The 21,069-nt window shown below is 43.2% G+C and overlaps 1 protein-coding gene across 1 annotated transcript in view; it reads left to right on the top strand.

The window, feature by feature from the left end:
• Window positions 1-18,182: 18,182 nt before the first annotated feature.
• Window positions 18,183-21,069, top strand: part of DAP (death associated protein) — a 56,625-nt gene continuing 53,738 nt past the window's right edge. Inside the window, exon 1 of the mRNA XM_074576195.1 lies at window positions 18,183-18,419. Within this exon, the coding sequence (XP_074432296.1) occupies window positions 18,365-18,419 (55 nt within the window). The 5' untranslated portion in view covers window positions 18,183-18,364. The remainder of the gene's footprint in view (window positions 18,420-21,069) is intronic.

Genomic DNA, 21,069 nt, shown 5'->3' on the forward strand with positions numbered 1-21,069 from the left:
TAAAATTCTATTGGGTTCTATTTATCATTCATTAATTTTCCATAAAGCATGAAGAGCCTGTCTTGCTAGAAGCGGTGCTTTACAATAGGAATAATGGTTCCAGGACCCCCTCCTAAAATTTGTCACCCTTGAAATTCTTTTTTTAGCCAGTGAAAGACATATTATTTGTACCACCTAAGGACTGGTGTCATGAAAAACCAAGTCATGCCACTTGAAACTTCTGCTCAATTTACCAGACACATGACCCAAGTGCCAGGACATATATATAGTAGGAAATGTCATGAAAGCAAGAAAAATGTTTGGCAAGATGTGAAGACTAAGAGTATTTATTACATCTTGAAATCAGGTAGGGCAATTATTATACAGAATTTTCTGAAATAAAATGTACTAACTAAATAACTACTTTGCTAGATAATAACTACTTAGCAGAGTAATTTGAGAGCAAAAGGCCCATTTATATTTTCACAATTTAAATTAATTGGGTATTTAATTAAATACTGCGAGACTGTGGTGCTATGTTAAAAATGCAGCTGGTCAACGCTTTCTCTGAAGATAGGGAAGTCCCTGAAGATCTGTAAATGTTAGTTATTTGAGGGGTGATTAAGCACGACAATAAAATATTCAAGTACAGAAACTCTAAATAAATCAATTGTCAAAGGCATAATGAGAAAAGATACAAATTCATTTTTGTCACAAAGAGTGAATTTTTAGTAAATATCACAAACTGATGAAGCTATGTGCAGCAGGGAGGCATCTCAGTCTGACCACAAGGTACCACGTATCATGACTGCCAGAAGCCATCAACACGGCTCTATGTCCAAATAAACTTTGAGGCTCAGGCAAGAATACACTATTAGACTTGTACTCCTGGGATGAAAGTTACAGCTGCCATCACGTCAAGCCTCTGGGCAGTTTCTGTCCACACATTATTTCAGTCACACAGTGAATCCTGTTGCTCTTCCCTCTTCCCAATGACACCCCGCAACCAATAAACTTAGCTCATGAAAAGAATACATGCTACCCAAGGGGATGGTTCACTCATTGAAACATTCAGAGCCTTGAACAGCAGTTCGGTTTGATCTGAACATATACGCAGCATGTAGTGAAAGTAGTCTCACAAAATCAACAATTAATTACTGTGAGGGAGAAGACTGACTGCTTGCTGCAGCTCTGGCCATCCTGGGTCAGCTAGTGAGGCGGCAAGGACAACCTAACTGAGCTAGTGGAGACAACAGGAAAACAGAGCTGGGCCTCCTGGCTCAGACAGAGAGCCGCTGCCAATCATTTCCACAGGGGGTTTAAGCCAGGTCAGGAACCCATGGGTGCCATCATTCAAGCCTGGTCACCAGCAGAGGAACTTCAGCATCCCCTGAGGGAAACTGGCAGTCCCAGCCCAGCCAGCAGCTAGTAACTTTGGGCTGTGCATTGATGGTGCACAGGAAAGGCAATCATTAATCCAGACACAAAGGAAGAGCCATCTGTTAAGCTGGACGTGGCTGACCAACACACGACCACATTGTTCCAAGGCAAAAAAGAGACAAGATATATTGTCAGCTAAATACAGTAAAGTGAAACAAGTAAGAGGTTACTGTAAACGTGCAAACCTTGACAGCAAGGACTTTAGATAAATGATAAAACACTAGGTAAGATTATAGCATTGTGTTTGCTTATTCAACACTTTGTAACATTATTTGGGACAGTTCTATGTAATATCTTTATCAATGATCTGGACAAGGGGATCGAGTGCACCCTCAGTAAGTTTGCAGATGATACCAAGCTGGGCAGGAGCATCCATCTGCTTGAGGGTAGGTTGGCTCTACAGAGGGATCTGGACAGGCTAGATCAATAGGCTGAGGCCAATGGTATGAGGTTCAACAAGGCCAAGTGCCGGGTCCTGCACTTGGGTCACAACAACCCTACGCAGTGCTACAGCTTGGGGGGAGTGGATGGAAAGCTGCGCATCAGAAAAGGACCTGGGGGTGTTGGTCGACAGCTGGCTGAATATGAGCCAGCAGTGTGCCCAGGTGGCCAAGGCAGCCAAAAGCATCCTGGCCTGTATCAGAAATAGTGTGGCCAGCAGGACTAGGGAAGTGATTATCCCCCTGTACTCAGCACTGGTTAGGCCACACCTCAAATACTACATTCAGTTTTAGGTCCCTCACTACAAAAAAGACATTGAGGTGCTGGAGTGGGTCCAGAGAAGGGCAACAAAGCTGGTGAGGGGTCTGGTGCACAAGGCTTATAAGGAGTGGCTGAGGGAGCTGGGGTTGTTTTGCCTGGAGAAAAGGAGGCTGAGGGGAGACCTTATCTCTCTCGACAACTATCTGAAAAGAGGTTGTAGCGAGGTGGAGGTCGGTCTCTTCTCCCAAGTAACAGGCGATAGGACGAGAGGAAATGGCCTCAAGTTGCACCAGGGGAGAGTTAGGAAGGATATTAGGAAAAACTTCACCGAAAGGATTTTCAAGCTTTGGAACAGGCTGCCCAGGGAAGTGGTTGAGTTGCCATCCCTGGAGGTATTTAAAAGACATACAGATGTGGTGCTTAGGGACATGGTTTAGTGGCAGACTTGGCAGTACTAGGTTAATGGTTGGACTTGATGATCTTAAAGGTCTTTTCCAACTTAAACGATCCTATGGTTCTGTTTTTCTTGTACTCTGCTCTGCCGAGCAACCTCCACCTTCCAGCCAGTCCACCTTCCATTGAGGAAGCTCAATTCTTGCTCGGCCAGACGAGCCATGGTTTTAGTGACACTGTGAGAAATGTAGCCTGTTTTAGTCTTAGCCGGTTGCAGGCTTGGCTGAGAGAACGCATGAAGGCCTCCAAGGCTGGGAGTCAGTGGACTGGACACATGTCAGTGAATACTAATTAGAGCCTCTCCTTTGCAGCCGCAGCCCACACGTTTGGGCAACGGCTTTGTCATACCAGCTTAAGCACCTGGTTTTCAGACATGTCTGACAGATGCTTAGATATTGCAGCTTAGGTAATTGCTTTTTGGGTCCTTTCCTTGGAAAGCCTGCTACCAAAATCCTTGTGCGTCTTTGACGCTCTTGTGGATTTTCTCTGACTTAGAACATAACAGTTGCATTTAAATTGATTTAAATACTTAATATCTGTCTTTTACAGAGTGAATAGTAATGCTCTCCAAACTTTCTTAGTTATGTGCTTTTTCACTCTCCCCTGTTGCTGGCAGCTAAACGTGAGAAACATGAATTATTGGTAGCAAGTGCGGGAGCTTTTCCTTCTGACTTGTGAAGCTTCAGAGACATTCTTTGGTGTATACTGCTCTGCCTGACCTCCCCTTTCTTCTAAATGATATTGGATCTATTATGACTGGCTCTGTCTCCCCCTCCCTATTGTTCCTTTCTTCCCAAGCTTTTTTTCCCTTGACAATTCAATTTTCTGAGTTTCTGTGGTATAATTTTAATCTTTCCTATGGTTTTCTAGAATTTTCTTCAAAGGCCATAAGGTCCTTTCTTATGGATTCTTCCTACTGCAATACAAACAGTTCCCCAGGCTTATCTAATTAATGTAGCTTGCATAAGTTTGTAGCAATTTAGCCAAAATTAATGAAAATTTGTGGTAAATTACCAGAGCTCAGGGGCCTGCAGGTCCGACTTTTTATTTGGGTAACTGACAGAGCCTAAAGTTGCTCACCATGCAGTACTATTTTAACCTTCAAACTTAAATCTATCCACAAAATGTCTTTTGCATTTTCTTTCTGCTTTTATCCAGCAGCCTCAAAGCATTTTGGAAAAAAAAAAAAGAAGTACTAGTTTTGTGTCAGGGTGTTTCTAAGAGACAAATAAAAATAAAAGTGCATGCAATAAAGCTGATTTACCTGTGGTGCGGAGGTGGAAAGTGAAGTAGGTCTCTAATAGACTCACACGAAATGTCGCAGTCACTCTGCTCAGAAGAACGCGCTGCCAAGTGCATCTTATGATTTCTCTAATGAAGGGTAACACGCGTCCTTCAGCTGCAGAGAATGACGTGCCAGCCATCTGGCCCAAAGGCTGCCCGGTGTCTCTGACTGGTAAATCTGTCTGAACTGTGGGAAATGATGGACACTAACTGGCAAGGAAGATTTCCTCCCTGGCATCCATCAGCCATCTCCTACTATTTTGAGAACTAAGTAGGACTCCTCTGTGTGTTGCTTATGCAGCTGGAGATGGAGTTTTTATGCTTTATGCTTTCCCTCTGACCAGTACAAGGTTTGCTGGGACCCAATGTAACTTTCCAGGAACCGTGTAATAAAATCAGAGCAGTCGGGAAGAACAGCTGTGAGTCCCAGTTGCCACTAGGTGTACTATCAGTATATGAAAACCAGATACAAGAGACCGGTCTGAGCTTTTCTTTTTCTCCCTTTTAATCTGGAACGTATTCAGACCTCTGAGGAATTGTTAACTTTGATATCAGCTGTTTCCCCAGCTGTTTCTACTTAGAAAAAGCTTGTAAAATCTGGATTGTGCCTTCGAAGGCACCCCAGTAAGAACTTGCAATACCACAGCAGTAAAGAAAATGCAAAATACTCATTGAGCCACTGAAGCTCTGCAACCAGCTCTAACAGATTTTCACAAAACTACGTTCTGTTTCAAGCAAGGAAGTGTTACGTTACTTCAGCCAGGGGCAGACTAAGAAAACCTATCTCAGTGGCTAAGATCTGCCTCCTCCTTTTTTCCCCCCAATCACCATCCTACATTTCTTCTTGATGGAAGAAAAAACAACAAACAAAACAGTAAAAATTAATTAAAAGAGCTGCTAAAGCAGAAAAGAATATTTTAGACATATGATCTTCTGAGTTGTCTCCAACAACATCATCTTAGGTTATGGTTTATCACGTAACATTTGCTTTATTTTCTCTTTAACAGTAGGATATTTCCAAACTTGTGCATCCCATCTGTATCCATTTTCACAATGACTGAACAAATGCAATTAGTCTGCAGTCAGCCATGTAATGGTCTCCTACTACTAGCACTAGGTATTTTTAGTCCATGGATTCTCTTATTTCTCAGCTATGCCTTCTTTCTTTTCCTAGCTTACATTTATTATCTGAGCTGCTTTTTTACCTTCGCTGCCACTCTGTGTTACTGAAAGAATCCCATACGCTTTACCTTTTCATATTTTTCTCATGGTCACCTCATTACAACATACAGGTGGTTGAAACAAGAGGACAGTTTTCAGTAAAATTATTGCAAAATTTGTCCTTTACTTCTCTCAAATTCTGTACTTCACACTATTTCCTAGATCTGTACAGTCTGCCTCTACCCAGACTCCCTTCTGCTGATTACTATTTTTAGAAAGATGTATGAACTGCTGGAGAAGAGAAAATCTCCATGTCAACCTATTGAGAAAGGAGTTCTGTTTCCTTCTCCCACAACAGATTTTCAATGATCCACCCACCTCGCAGCAGGATGCGACATTGATTTTTTTTTTAAGTCCAGATTGCAGTTCTCTTACGTGCTGAACAGAGCAGGGATGAACGTGACTTTGTGTGTGCTCTTCTTTGCTTATGACACACAAACCCAGCAGCCTTTCCAACTTTGCTTCAATCCATTAAAAACAAAGACTTGTCGCCTAATCTTCCTCCATCTTTCAGAGTCTTAAACATGACATGCTTTAAATTCTCTGAATTTGTCAACTGGTTTCTTCACTAAGCTAAATGCGATGTTTCTCTGCCTGTATCAATGATCTTGGCTTTCCTTAATGCTGCTTGTTGAACAGGCCTTTCTGTCTTTCAATGTCTTTAATTCCTGATTTTGTGGTCCGATATCATGCTGTGTATGTGGAATTTCCTGTTTGTGGTGTTGTTTGGTTTTTTGGGTTTTTTGTTTTGTTGTGTTTGTGGGTTTGTTGTTTTTTTTTTTCTATAAGGCGGTCAACTTGTCTTGATTCTAGCTTCTTTTTCAAAGTACTTCTCCAAAAAAATGGTGAATCCTCAGTCGTACCTCCTCAGCCATACTTTTGTCAGGTTTGTCTCTGATGTGGACAGTGCACATGCTTAAAGCCTTCTTTACAACAGAAAGATGCACTGATTTAATTTAAACCAGGTTTTATGCCAATGTAAATTTAACTATATTTAACAAAAAAAAGTTTAACTAATGTAAATTGTTGTGTAGGCCTGCTTACTTGGTATAGCATACGCAAGTTTTTCATTGGCCTGAATTAAAAATAAAAGAAATTGGTTTAAGCTCAAATAGGACTGTCTGTACGATTTATTTAAAACTGCATACCTAAACAAAATGGTGCAAATTTCTCATGGAGAATAGGCTTTAAACCATACACAGTAAGATAACAAAAAAAGTATACACAGTCTCCTAGAATATTTTTTCCTCTATTCTGTCAGTTCCCTATCTTTTCTACATTTCTATCTCTGATTGCAAGCACAGTTTCTTAGTTGTTTCCCGAAACAGAACTTGCATAACTTTCACTGCAGCTTCTGGGGACCTCAATGATCTCCAAAAATGTTCTTGTGCTTACACTTCCTATTCCCCAGTTCCTGTTTCCCTTTTTACCCTGCTCTTTCCACACTATCTCTGTGGACTGTACTGGCTCTAGAGCAATTCTGAACATTTAGACTACAGCATCTCCCTTCAAAAATGTAACCAAGCTTCTAGGAATATCTTCAGAATATATATATTTTTTCCCCTGACACATTCTTACCTTTTAATAGAGAAAGAACCATTAAAAAGAAATATTCTGACAGTGAATAGAAAATGAAATGTATTTCTACCTCTAGGTTTGCCTAAGTTATACACAGAGGCAGGATATACTGAAGAAGTTACAGAAATACAACAAGCTGAATCTTTCATTACCTTAGAGAATAACCAAGCTTAGCAGCAGCGATTTCATCTCTAAGTCCAAAATCTTCAGCTGGAAATACTTTCCTTGCTTCCTTTTGAGCAGGCTCGGAAATCTTTTCTGCCTTCATCTCGCTTCTTTTCTCAGCAAAAGAAATTATTCTGGTTTCTCACTCAGCCTATTTTCACTAGGCATTTCAGTTTGCGCCCTCAGCTCAGGTTCACGTGTGTGAACCACTTCAGCAGACCTGATAGGATGTTACTATTGTCTTTTTTTCCCCTTATGCATAGGGATATTTGCCATTACATTTCCTTCCCTTTGATATCAGATTAGTGAGGCTACATTAATTATTCATTCCTCTAGGCGACAAATGCTCGGTGTTCAATAGTTGATTGACCTGGTTCTTTAAGCTCAATAGAGATGTTAGTTTTAGCTATTCCAGGGAGGACAAAGGAGAAAAGATACCTCAGCAAGAGTTCAAATATTTATAACAGATCATTTTCCTACTGCTTCTTACAGTCCTGCACGCCTTTCACTTTATGAAACTTGACATTTAAAAAATCCGCTCATTCAGTGTTAGGAAATACTTTGACACCAAACTGGCAGAATTCTTGAGTTAGGCATTCTCTCCCACTATTCTGCTGCTTCCCTGACTAGCACCGGTCACCAGAAAATGCTTCTTCTGTTTAAACCCCTATCTGCCAAGCTCCAGAAAAGAAAAAAAAATAATGCATTGGGATGCTGGGCATTGCAAGAATATTCCAGTAAACTGGTTCTACGGTTAGCCACACCTATGGGATTAAGTCATTAGCTATTTACCACAAAATCATCCTTAATTCAAGCCAGCCTAAAGTAAAAGAGAAGAAAAATGTTCGCCTACGGAATTTAAAATAGATGGTTGTAAAGTTTTCTAAAGTCCAAGTGCCAAAAGGAAATGGAAAACGCATGCAGATCTTTGGTCATTATTTATATTGGCTCTAAAGTTTCTTCTCACCCATTATGAGGCAGCTGAGACACTGCTAGAAGTTCACATCCTCTTGACTGAGGATCCAGTCTTGAAATGACTACATTCTCAGGTTGGGTTCATGGAAGGGGATCGTGGCGCAGGGAAGAATGTTACCTTTCATAATATGTTCCTTTAAACACATTTGAAGCATGTGTTCAAAATCAAATTTCTCTTCCTACAAAAGTTTGAACCTTCACTTCCTAAGTGAAAGGCGATCCTTTGCTTTAGATCTTTTTATTGACTATTAATTGCCCTTGGCTTTTTGAAAATGCTTCTTTCTTTCTGGCAAACCAGACATAGCCATCTCCTTGACTTGAGTATTCGCAAAACGTTAATCAGTTTATCCACCAACTGATACACTTCTCTTCCTACCTCATCAAACCCAAAAATATTTCTGAAAGTTAGTGTGCATTATCTCTTTAATTAGAAAGTTTTATTTCACATAAAGCTTCACCCATGTTTTATACAAACGTAACAATGGACTATGCCACATTTGTCTATCAGATATGATCACTGGACCCAATGCAACTGAGCTCTACCCCATAGGGTAAGTCGGGCATGGGATGTCTGAAGAGCGTCCTCAGCTGACAGCTACAATCATAGCACAGGGTTTGATTCACTTTTGGTCCGGGATGCCGCTAATTGGGGTCAGTGCAGCACGCAACCTCTAACGCAGCACTTCTCAGTCATCGCAGCAGCACCCCAAGGCCACCGCAGGAGCAGAGAAGTCCTTCAGGCACAGGCTCCCTTTGCTGGAATCCCAGCATTTGCCAAGCAGATGTCCAGGGTAAAGCCCCTCATAGCTGTGGGGACAGCAGAGATGCCCAGGTGGCACAAGGAGGGTGGGTGACAGGCCACAAAACCCACTCCAACAGATGGAGTGTAAGCACTTGAGGATTATGTGAGATTATTTGTTTGGAATTTTTCATTTCAGTTTTTCCCTGCAGACTTGGGAATCGTAAGATACGAGAAGTGCCCATAAGACTAAAAAGGAGCTGGATTGTTTTCATATATATTTCATTTGCTGAGGGTGAGTTTGATGTAGGAGAACTTTTTTCCAGGATTGTCTCCAAAGGATAAGCAAGACTATGTGAACAGAAGGCAGGCAAAAGAAGTATTTAACTGACTTATGGGACTGAGCAGAGCAAAGAAACAGGGCATTTGTTCCTGAACAATCTGTTGGTAGAGGGATTTCCATGAGGTGTTCAGAGCTGGTAGCAGTATGGAGGACTGGCTAATTTTCTGGAAAGACATTTGGAACAGGACCATACGGAGCTATTTTCTTTGCCACATTGGGAAAAGATAGCAATAAAGTAGAGAAAGGAGAAGTCAGAGCTAACAACAAGCATTACAGAAGCAGAGGCGGGCGCCTTTTGAGTCTTTTGAAGGATGAGCTTTTAACCTGCGATTGAATTTAGACAAGAATAACTAATGGACAGGGGACAATGGAGTGAAGTGTGACTTGTGGCCGTTGATAATGACAATAGAAGTGCAGTTCAGTTTCAACGTAGAGCGCTGTCTTTCAAACAGCTTGTAAACTTTCGTACTGCTGTGCCAGATGCCGGTTTGGAAACTAAGATTAAGTTTGTGCCATGGAAAAGGGCAAGTAGGATGTTAAGGGGTAGATGGAAGGGGCAAGGAAGGAGGACTAATCCTTCAGCACAAGGATGAGGTAGTTTGGGGAGCCAGAACTTACCCGCTTAATCTGTATGAACTTGAGTCTCTGTTTCAGGATGACCATAAGAGACAATATTTCTAGCAGAGTTGTCCTTGAGCGGGAACCAGGAGTACTGTAACAGCCAAGAATTTAAAATCAGTAAAGGGCTAGAAAGAAATTGCCTATAAAAAAAATAATAAATGAAGTGGCTGCAAAGAGGATTATGGGTCCCTTTACTCCTCTAGGACAGATATTGACAAAAGGATGTGATGAATTCAGAATGATACATTCAGCCCCCCTCTTATCCTCTCAGAGTGTCCATAAATGATGGTGGTGACCCTCAATTAGTTCTTTGATACACATTTTCCTTGACCTAGCAGTACCAGTCATTCTTCCCCACGGCCTTGTAACATGGCTTGCAAACTGTGACACCAAATTGGTATTTCAGCTATTACCAGCTCACCATCATGATTTCAATTTGCTGGGATTCAAGATCCAGGGACGGTATTTCTTCAAGAAAGCTGTGTCAATAGGTTGCTCAGTGGCTGGTACAGCCTCTGGTAATTCATCAGAATGCAGTACAGGCAGTGAAATGGGAAGTGGAAAGCCTCTGGCAGCTTACTGTCCTCAGGACTTTGCTGGAAAGGGAGGGAAGAAAGGACAGTAGTACACAACAACGTGGCAGCGAACTGTGATAGCAGGGAGGTAAGAAGTCCCTATGGCCACATTAGAGGACAGAGGGTTTCTGGACAGAAGCTGCCTTAGGGAGGTAAACAAGCTAGACCTCCGTATAGGACCAACCCATGCTGCCACAGGAGGAGCAGACAGAAATCAGAAGGACAAGGGAGGCAAGAAGGATCATTCAAACAATTACAGGTGTTCCTGGGGGACACTTAGATCTTGTATGCATCGTGGTGGTGATTGCGCAAAGGCGTGGTGCACTAACCACTGCAAAATTTGATGGTCATGTACAAAAGGGGCTCATCTGTTAATGAGCAACCTGATCCACTGTAACATAAACTTGTGAGGAGTCTGTGATACAGTGCTGATGGTGTTACACCTTGTTCCAAATAAGAGCATAGGAGGCCTGAGTAAATGTATCTGCCCGAGACAACTCATTTCAATTTCAGATTTGTTTGGGAAACCAGCTCCTCAGCTGGTAGACTGCTCAGGGTAATGCCTTTGCGCCTATGGATCCTTAGTAAGGGTCGAGTCCCTGCTCACTCCCTCCCTTTCTCCCACCCACTGGGGGGCACTGGGAAAAAGAGAAAGCCTCGATGAGGTACAAGCACTGCTCAGCAATAGCCAAACCACTGTCGTGTTACCAACACGTCACAAATCCAAAACACAGCACAATAAGGGCTGCTATGAGGAGAATTACCTCCATCCCAGCCTGACCCAGTACAATCATGAAAAAACTTCTAATGATATTTTGATAAATGCTTAACACAGGATAATTGTTGAACATAAAACTAGACTTCTGTGAAAAGTACAAAAATTGTAACACTAGCAACTAAAATAAATTAATTTAAATTATGTAGTCTGGATGAGTGGAAAAAATTGAAAACTGGTAAACAAACTGAATCTTTGTGCAAAGAAAAATGAAATACAGATGCATACTTAAAAAATACCTTATAACCTTTAGCTGTCAGCCAGCAAGTATTTTGAAAATAGACTCATTAAAACTGACACAATTCTGGAGCACAACTGTAAAGCAAGACAACCCTTCCACCATTGTTCAAACGTTGCAGTTTCCTAAGGAGAGGTCATAAGACTTCCCAACCCTAAAGAATGCTGATACTTTGCATTCTTTTCATGTAAGAAGAAAGAGAACTGGAGAGATAACAGCAGAAAGAATGTGTTGGCCTCATACCCTTGAGCTGTGATGAAATACCAGTCTACTTACATTTAATTATGTTCAGTTTATAACAAAGCATTCAGCAGAAAACATCAATAAGAATGTTGACACACTCAGACTCCTTCTAATAAGAATGAAGAAGAATTATAGTTGGAAATCTGGAATTGAGAATTCAACTGAAAAGGGATTTTTGCTGTTTAGCAATTAGTTCTCTCTGTCATGTAAAGTAGTGTTTCTAAAGAAAAATTATTGGGTGGATTTACAACTGAGTTATGTGTTAAGATCAGTTCAGAGATTAAAAAATGACTACATTACTCTACACAAAGACACATTCGGACTAAATATACACCACAATATATATTTTCTTGTTGTCCATTACTTAATGTTCTCTGGAAGGAGCATAAATAAATAAACCATAGAGTAAAGACCTGAACTTTGCAACGGTACAATAGGCTCTTCCAGAATAAAAGGTGTTTTTTAGAATAGGTCTGTCTACGGTTCTGTGATTCTGTGATTCTGTGATCTCTTGGATGGATAAAGCGGGGTCAGGTAGAGCCAATGTCAGGTACTATTACTGTGGGAAGCTAAATACCAGCTTCACTCATGTCTTAGAAGTGGTTGCTTGCACCTAAGCTCCAAGACAGCCACCCTGGCAGGTACTGAAAGGTTCTGACCTATGATGAGCTTGTGTTAATGGCAGCTGTTTATCATCTGTAATAGTCAAACCCTACAGTCTTAAACGGTTGTTTCCTAGGAGCTAGGGCCAACTGTCCACGCTTGGGTACAAGGAAAAACTCCCTTTGAAAGAATAAAAAGAACCTGAAGATGTTGAAATCAACCAAGTTTGATGTTATTTACCACGGATGTGGCATCTGCCCCTAAATAGGAAATATGGACACTAAGCAACCATCACTTCTGTAATGAGTGCTAAGTCCAAGGCTTGCAGTCAGAAAGGTTCTCAGTTCCCACCACAGCCACAAAAAAGAATTCTGATGTTAACTGTTTATAGAAATAAAATGTAGCAGAAAAAGCTCCAGCAAGCCCAATGAGCTTGGAAACATTACGAATTTAAATTGGTTTTACAATTGTTCATTTTCACTTTTAAACTAACATGAATTCCTTCCTCTATTGAAATAGCACAGCTTCCACAGGTCCAACTCAGCAATCTCAAAGACAGAATGGAAAACAGAGGAACAGAGAAATGGTAAGAGCCAAAGCTGAGTACAACACCTAATTCTCTTGATCCTCATTTGGGAGCCATACCAGTGTCTCCCAGGAGCGCTGGCAGTCCCCATTCCCACTGACGCTGAAGCTTCCGCGGGACTCAAAAAACCCAAGAGGCTGTGCGTGCTCACACTCGTGTGGAGCAAAGCCTTGCTGTCTACAGAGCTAGAAGAACAAGACTCTCTCTAGCTGGGCAGCAGTAATGTGCCCATTATCTCTAATGATAAAATACACAATTTCTTTAGTAAGTCCCAGACTAATGAGACTTAATGGAGAGAGAACTGTGCCTCAAGAGGCCTGGCTTCTGTTTTCATCTCTGCTTCTAGTTTGGCTTTGGCAACTTATTTTTACCTCTCTGTACTTCCACTTATCCGTTGCAAGGCAGGGGATAATGAAAATGATGGCCTTTATGCAGAATTTTGAGATCTTTGGATGAAAAAACTCCAAAGGATGGCTTTTACTTTCCCTGTTGCACTAGCCGTCTTCCTTCCTCCCTCTCTCCCTCTCTTCTTACTTTCCTTCTTTCTTTCTCTTTCTCTCTTTCTTCTTACCTCTCTCCTCCTCCCACCTTCCTCTCTTCCTCCTTTTGCATCTATAAATTGCTTTATTAATCTTCAATATTGGAATACTTCTGTAGTGTTATCACTGTGTGTAGTGTCCTAAGGCAGAATTGAATTGCACTGAATTGGAGGAAGAACGAGAGCAAGGTTTCTGGAAACTCGAAGGGGCTTATTCACTTTATTTTGCTTTATATTCTTTTTTAGTATATAGTGGTAGAGACACTCATAAAGATGTTAATGAAAAGCACTAAATTTTAGCTTAATGTGAGGCTATATTGTGATAGTGGTTTCCATTTGGGTTTTCCTTAAAGGTAGAATTCTCCCACGAAGTCAATATAAATTTCCACTTCAGACACATGGCAAATAACAACCCACACCTGTTCTTGAAAGAAAAGAAACCTACTACAAATTATGTCACCCTAGCACGCGTTATGTCTAAAACTTAACAGCTAAAATAATACTGTAAACAACAGTGGGGAGACGCAAATGTAAAAAGTAGTAATTGCATATAAGATAACTATTAATAGAAAGCCAGAATGCTTTTGTGAAAAAGGCATACAGAGCAACTTCCCAATTTGCTACAAACCTCCTGAATCTGAGTCACATATCAGCAGTAATCCATCATACTGAGAAATTGCTTTTTGTGCTGATTTAACGTTTGATAACAACTCGGAAGCCTGAACTTTATGATGGTATAAGGTAAGAGTGGCAATGTAAGATTGCAACATTTCTTTATGAAAACATCATTCCGCCTTTCTGATGAGATAGACCTGTTGTACACTTTTTAGCAGAAACATTGCCAAGGAAATTTAATAAATCGCTAAGATAAAAGAGCATTTGACTTTTACAATTACATTGTGATTCAATTCGGTAACTTTTAATACTCAACAGATATATATGTTTGCCCCAGTGGGAACTTATTCTAATTCTAAAGAAAAAAAAATTAATTATATAGGTTTTCCTGGAAAAACGAATTAGTAAATCCAGGCAGCAAATAAATCCGTGTTCCCTGTCAGACTAACAGTGCAGTTAGTGTAACTACGTGGAATCAATCAGATCATCAAGATAGGGAGAAACCAGCAAACACTGGCAACCCAAGTGACTTCAGTGAGTCAATGCAACAGCAGTTCGTAAGGGAAGGGTGGAAAATTGTTACTAAAGCACATGTTACTCCTTGCCCCAGATTTGTTTGCTTGTTTTCTTACACAAACTGTTTTCCCAGATCAGCATGTTATAACAAAATCACCTTATTGGGTGGCAGCCCACACAATCTCTGAAGATTTCCAAGCCAAAACATCACCCTTTTCTTAATCCAGAGTAGCAGTGGGCAGAACTGAAACAACCATTATCTGGCTTTTGCTAAAAGCTTTACATATTTCCATGGAAGTAGAAAAGCAAGGAACTTTCACATCCGATGGTATCAGACCGTAAGCCCATTGTTTTAAGTAGCGGTTAGCAACTTATGCAAGTAAAACTCTGCAAACACAAAAAGTCAAAGTGAAGGATCAAATTCCAAAGAAAACCCTTTGGTTTGTCTCTCATTTCTCAGAAACTATCATCCTACGCTAAAAATGTCACAAAGGATTAGGACTGTGTGGAGAACTGCTATTTTTATTAACTGGCTGGGGAAAAAAAAAAAAAAAGCAGAGAAAAACCATTTAGTTTCTCAGTAGTTTTTAATCTTTAAAAATAGCAAAGTCTTAAAATACGTTGTTGGAACAAAATAGGCCAACTTTCAAAACAACTAATTGTTTCCAGGCTAAATTATTTTGGATGTGTTATCGATAGTTTTCATTGACTTGATGCTTATGTATAAACTTGGCAAAAAAACTATTCACTGAGAGAGTTTTGCCCACCTTACACCTAAATAGAGAGCAGTTTATCCTCCCCCCCAGCATTTACAGCGTGCACGTGCATATGCGCGCTGGAAACCACAGCGGAAGTCGAGTGGCAAAACACGTAGCTGCCTTTTAACCGCTGAGCGACCCTAGCTTGCACTATTATAATTTCCCCCCGACTTCAACCCCAGAAACGGCTTTTCTACGTGTTTCAGTATTTTCAGAAAGAACACAAAGCTCTGCTGCAGGCCCTGAGCGAAAGCACCAAAATTGCGGCCGTCTGTTAAGTACTGCAGAGTATTTTCAAAATAGACAAAAACGGTGTCCTAATCATAGTTCAGCAGACTGCCTATTTTTGAAATAGTCTGCTTACTGAACATACTTTGGGCTATACAGCACAAAAATAAAACCCCAGTATTACCGTCAAAAGTGCTGTGAAGGGCCAACTGCCACTGAAAATAGTTTTTATATGCATGCTTTTGCATACTTTCCTATCTGTTCTCTTCACATGTTTTTTTTAACTTAGCCTTTAGGATCTGTAAAGGGCTTTTTTCCTGGTTTTGGTTGTTGTGTTTTTTCAAATGCGGGAGCTGGGTTTTTGCCTGTACCGTCACCACAGAAGACGTAGCTTCTTTCTGCTTGCTATTTCAGTTTAAATTAGTAGTAGCTGGAGAGTACTCTTTCTTGGTTGTGCTGGATAATGTCACAGATACTTGAGATGTCTATTATGCGCTCTTCCCTATTAACTGAAGAGGCGTGCTCTGCAACCCTTCACAAAAATGCTCTTATTCTAAAACATCCAGCGGTCTTCAAAACACATTAAAACATGGAATAAAAATATTCCAAGCAGCCTGATCTATTTCCTCTTCCTTCACAGTGCTGCTGCGCTTCGGTGCCCTGCCTTGTGATGCTGACATTTGCTCGTTTTCCAGCAGGGACTTGCCTTTGCTACCAGCTCTGGGAAAGGGGTGTCAGCACCAGGCGTGGCTGATTTGGCAAAGGAAGTGACTCCACGGCCAACTTTTTTGTAAAAACTCTGCCCGTTTTCCGTTGGAAGTTTCCCACAGTTGCTGCCACTCGCGCAAGCTGGTACAAACAAGGGGACTGCGGGAAAAGGCAAAGCCACCGACAGCTCCTGGCATTTCAAGGCCTGTCGTTAATGAAGAATACCTCTGCATTTTTTGTAAACTGACACAATTGAGAAGAACATTGCTACTAATATTATGGCACCTCTGCCAAGCAGGGAAATGCATGCTGCCTTAGATGTGCTGAAGAAGCAATCACTGTTTCACAAAAGTGAAATCTCACTTACAACCTTTACGGCACCTCCTCATTTAGGTGCTTGATTTTACAAATGTTGGGTTTTTACTTTATTTTTTATTTGGGATTTTTGTCTCCTTTTTGCTTCTTTTTTTTGCAACATTTTAAAAACAACAATGGCATAAATAACTGAAAATGAAATTCTATCCTATGGTATCATAGTGACACCTATATAATTCTCCCACAAGCACAGGAACCTAGCATTTGCACAAGCCCCTGTCGCTTGAGGAAAGGAGTAATCATATGTACTGACAAGTACAGCGAGGTCTGAGAACCTCCAGGCTCTGGAAAGCAGCAAAGATCCTTCCCTCTCCCTCCCGCAAGCCTGATCCTCTGCACGCTCGCTCCTGCCTGACCCACCTTCCGTCTGTCCTCCCTCCCTCTGGGCTTCTCATCCTCCTCTCACCCAACCAGCCCTGTTTTCCACTTCAGTGTTTGAGGCGAGACATTTCTTATCTCCCCCCATGGCACTCACTTGGCTTCCCCAGTTCTCGTGTCATCTCTCCTACTCAACTTTCTGTCCTTGTCTCCGTGTCCACGCGGGCCAAGCCTTCCTGCGCCTCGGTTTTTCCTGCTTCCATCTCTCTTCCCCTCTTCCAGTCCCTGCTCCTTCTGCACCAGACTGGCTCGCCTGGGGATCCCAGCTTCCAAACCCGATGCACAGCTGCATTTGTGGGAAATGCCCCGTTTCAGCCCTGCGTTTCTGAGACATGCTCAGGACGGGTGTCCTGTTTTAGCAGTGAAGCCACAGCTTCACTTCATACAGCTACTCCTGTTATCCGTGACACGCTGTCCTGGTTTGAGCGACACGGGACTAATTTATCTTCTAATGCTGGGGAAAACTGTACTCTTAGAAGACTCTAGTGTATGAATTTGTGAAAATATTTATTTTATAGCCCGCTAGGCTATGTGGGATTCAAGGTCTTGGTGTTTTCAAGCCTTGCCAGGTGCGGGGATGAGGAGGAGCGAGACCCGGGCACTTGACCCAGGTTGGCCAACAGGATTATTTCAAACTGTGAATGTCACACTCGATATAAATTAGAAAGTTTGCTGCGTAGTGCTCTCTCTCCCTTGATGGCGGTGGTCCAGAGAAACTCCTTGCCTCGGTGCCGGACCCCTGAGCCCTTCCCTTCCCCCCGAAGCTGCAGCACTCGCAGTGTCCAACATTTGCTGTTCACAGCTGGGAGTGCACAGCTCCCTGCTGATGGAATGGCCTGAGTATAATCCTTGTGCATTTTATAGTGGTATCGGGATCAATACTAGTTCTTTAGTGTTATTAATGTTGATTATTTCATTTTGTCCTTTAGTGTTGTTAATTATTTAGTCTTATCCTATTAAATCTATTCATATTTCAACCCTCACGCTTCTTTATTTTTCCCCAATTCCCCTTCCCAGGTGGGGAGGGGTCATTGCGTGATAGAACAGTTGTCTAAACGACAGTAAATTGTTACGAGTGTCTCAAACCCCAAGACAACGCAAAGTCTCGTAAGGTTAAGACACGTCGCCAGCTTTCGCGAGAACAGCCAAAGTCTGTTTTTGATTGATGCAATGCTTCTTCCCAGCGTGCCTCCACGCATCGAATCCTGGCACCGGAGTATGAAATTATTACCCGATGGTTAAAAAAAAAAAAAAGCATTAACTTGCTGGGGTTTTCAACGTCACAAAGCACGTTTTCCTTGATTTCAATTCCGTAAACAGCGGGTGGACCTGCAACAGCAACGAATGCGTAGCCGCTCCGGCAACCAGCACGGGGAAATCCAAAGAATACCTGGGAAAACCGAAACTAACTGAAAATGTCATGTTTTCATTCTAATCCAGGCTGTCACACCTCTCGACGGGGGAGGGGGGAGGGGGACGGACCGTGCCACGCCTCTCCGGGGGGGTGGGCGGGGCCGCCGGACGGCGGCCCCGCCCACCCCCCCCGGAGAGGCGTGGCACGGTCCGTCCCCCCCCATGCCGTGGGCTGGCGCGTCCCCCCCCCCCCCTCCACGCCCCCGGGTGGGCGCGTCCCGGCGGCCACGTTGACAGGGCGGGAGGGGTTGCCGCGTCCGCGTAGCGCCGCGCAGGGCGGTCGGGGTCGTCACCCGGTGCCACCACAGTCCCAAAATGTCTTCGCCTCCCAAAGAGAAAGCAGAGACGCGGGCCGGACACCCTCCTGCTGGTACGGCCGTCGGGGTTCCCGTCTCTCCGCTTCTTTTCTCAGACACGGGGACGTTGCGGGGCGGGGGGGGGGGGGGGGGGGGGGGGGGGGGGGGTGTGCGTCTGAGCAGCCTGTGTCGGGGGGAGGCCCAACGCCTCCGGGAGAGCCCGGCCCGGCCAAGTCTCCGGTTTGCGGGCTGCCTGCGGCTGAGGAGTGCGATGGCGGCCTCCGGCGGGTCCCGCCGCCGCCGTTGCCCCGGGGGAGGAAGGGGTGGTTGCGAACGCCGGGTGGGTTTCCCCGAGGTCTTCTGCTCCGAGCGACGCCTGGTCCGGCTTTATGGCACCGGGAGGTCCCCGTCCCCCTCTCTGCCTGCTGCTCTCCCGGCCCTCTGGTACCGGGGGGGGAGATGCTCCCTGCCACCCTCTCCCCCGGGGAGCTGCCTGGTCTCAGACATGTTCCTCGTTGGGTTCGTGCTGTTTGGCATCTCCGGCTTCTGGTCCGGGAGAAGGGCAGTGTTGTCTTCACCGCCCCTCGTCCATGAGCGTGTCCCCAGTCCTCGAAAGGCGGTAGAGGCCTGCGAAGCCACCGCCTGGGGCTGGTAAAGGCGGGAAGGGGAAAGAAGCCACCTGGACCACCTCACAGCCAGCCTGGCTTGTTGGCAGCACTGTGCCAGCAGGGTGTGAGCAGGCAAACTGGGAATTCATGGTCCTCCCCTGCGTCCGTTTTGCCCGTGGGCCTTGCGGTGCGAGTGAGTGCTGGAGCAGGCTGCAGGCTCCTGGCTTTGATTCTGGAGGCTGGCAGGGTAGGGGGCAAGTACAGCTGCCCAGCGAAGGAGCTCCGGCACCCTCCATCCCGCTGCTGACTGCTCGTGGTCGAGGTCGGAGCTGTGTCCCACCTTTGGTGGGGCACTGAGCTGCCACCCACCATAGACAGGGGCTCAGGTGGGGTTCAGCTGCTCACAGTCCCTATGTTGTCTTCTTCCTTCACGTACTGTTAGTTTTTCGTCTTCTTTACTGCAGTTTTCTTTAAAAAGGGAACTTCAGTCCCTGCACCAGCAACTTCTCAAGTGTCTTCTAGTGTTTCCTGGTGGAATAGTTGGGTTTGGGTTTTTTTTAAGTGTTTTAGTCAAAAAATGCTGAAATTTTTAATTCACAGGGTGGTTAGTGTTACGTTCAAATCACTTGATGAGATTTAAAGCTAAATTTGAAAACAGTTTGTGAACCCTAATTGAATTCTGCTCTCTTTATAATGAGGACCTGAAATTCCTTTAAATAGATAATAGAAGTGAGAAATAATGGTTTTGCTTTGCATGGCAAATACAGTTCCAGTAGTACAATTAAGCTGATCTCTTGGCTGAGCAGCGTTGTCCTCGTTCTGCAGCCTCCCTTGTCATGGCATCAGCTCTTACTGACCTCCTGGTGAGCTGGTTGGGGGAACCAAACCAAACTAGCTTTCCCAATGTCAACAGCTTTTGCTGCCATAGCTCCTTGAGCTGGCTCGCTTTCAGGTCAGGTAAACCTCAGCTTCAGTGTGAAGGGATGGTTAAGACCTTGGGATGGTTTAGCTATGTCTTCCTGCTGCACCGTCGATGGGATAGGAACAAAGGATAAATGGTGGATATTTTCATTTAGATGCTTTGTCACCGTATTTTCTGATGTTGTTGCATGTTTTAGAGTTTTGCTTCAAAACCTGTCTTTTTAAATGGGTGTAATTTTTTAAAGACCTGAAGTGAGCCTCCGTAGGCCACATGAGAAACTAGCAATGCACAGTGCAAAAGTACACCTGGAGTACAGAACAAGGTTTCCCTTGCTGTCAGAGTATTTCAGTATTATTATTTTTTTTTCCTTTGTAAAACATGCGTCCACATATGAACCAAAGAACTTTTTCAGCTATGTGCCCTTTAAGATCGTTAGCATCACTGAGGGTTTTTCTTTTTGTGAGTATGCACCAATTCAGCTTTGGAAGGAAGGCGATCACCAAGTCTGTCTTTGAAGCCAGAAAAAAACTAATGTGTGGCAGTATCTTCAGGTCATTTCTGAAAGAAGATGGTTCTGAGCTGGTTGGCAGAGGAAGGTGGCCCTGTGGTCTCTTTAACACTTGGAAAATCCACAGTGAGTGTGCTGGCTATAGCGGCTGAAGATAGGTTTTAATCCTCTATCTCAAGCTGGCTTAGTTCCTTGAATAATAATATAATGCAACAGGGCAGTTTGCAAACAAGTTTTAATAAAACGAAAGTAAAAAATTTCCTAAAAAAATAAATAAAAGATGACTACATAAATACAGGTGGAATTGTGTTCATAAATAACAAGGCAAATTCCTAGCAAGGCAAAAATGTGAATAGGGAATCTTTTTTGACTTATGGAGCTTCAGAGCTCTGGTTTTACTGCATACAGTTGCATAAAGACCTACCTGTAATTACAGATGTGTTTTACCCCACTGAGTATGAATTAGACACGTAAAAGTTAGGAAGGGTTTGGATCATCAAATTAAAGCAGAATTGACAAATCCATTGTTTTTCATATGCGCTGTTAGCCCTTGCTTACTGACTGTGTGCAGCCTGTTAGCTTCCTCTCTGCATTGATCTTTCACATAGGGGGGAAAAGATGACAAGAAAAGCACTTGAAAAGACAAAGGATAATGCAATGGAAGGAAACCTCAAGACCTCAGGCTG

This window comes from Larus michahellis, chromosome 2, assembly GCF_964199755.1.
Source record: "Larus michahellis chromosome 2, bLarMic1.1, whole genome shotgun sequence".
NCBI lineage: Eukaryota > Metazoa > Chordata > Aves > Charadriiformes > Laridae > Larus > Larus michahellis.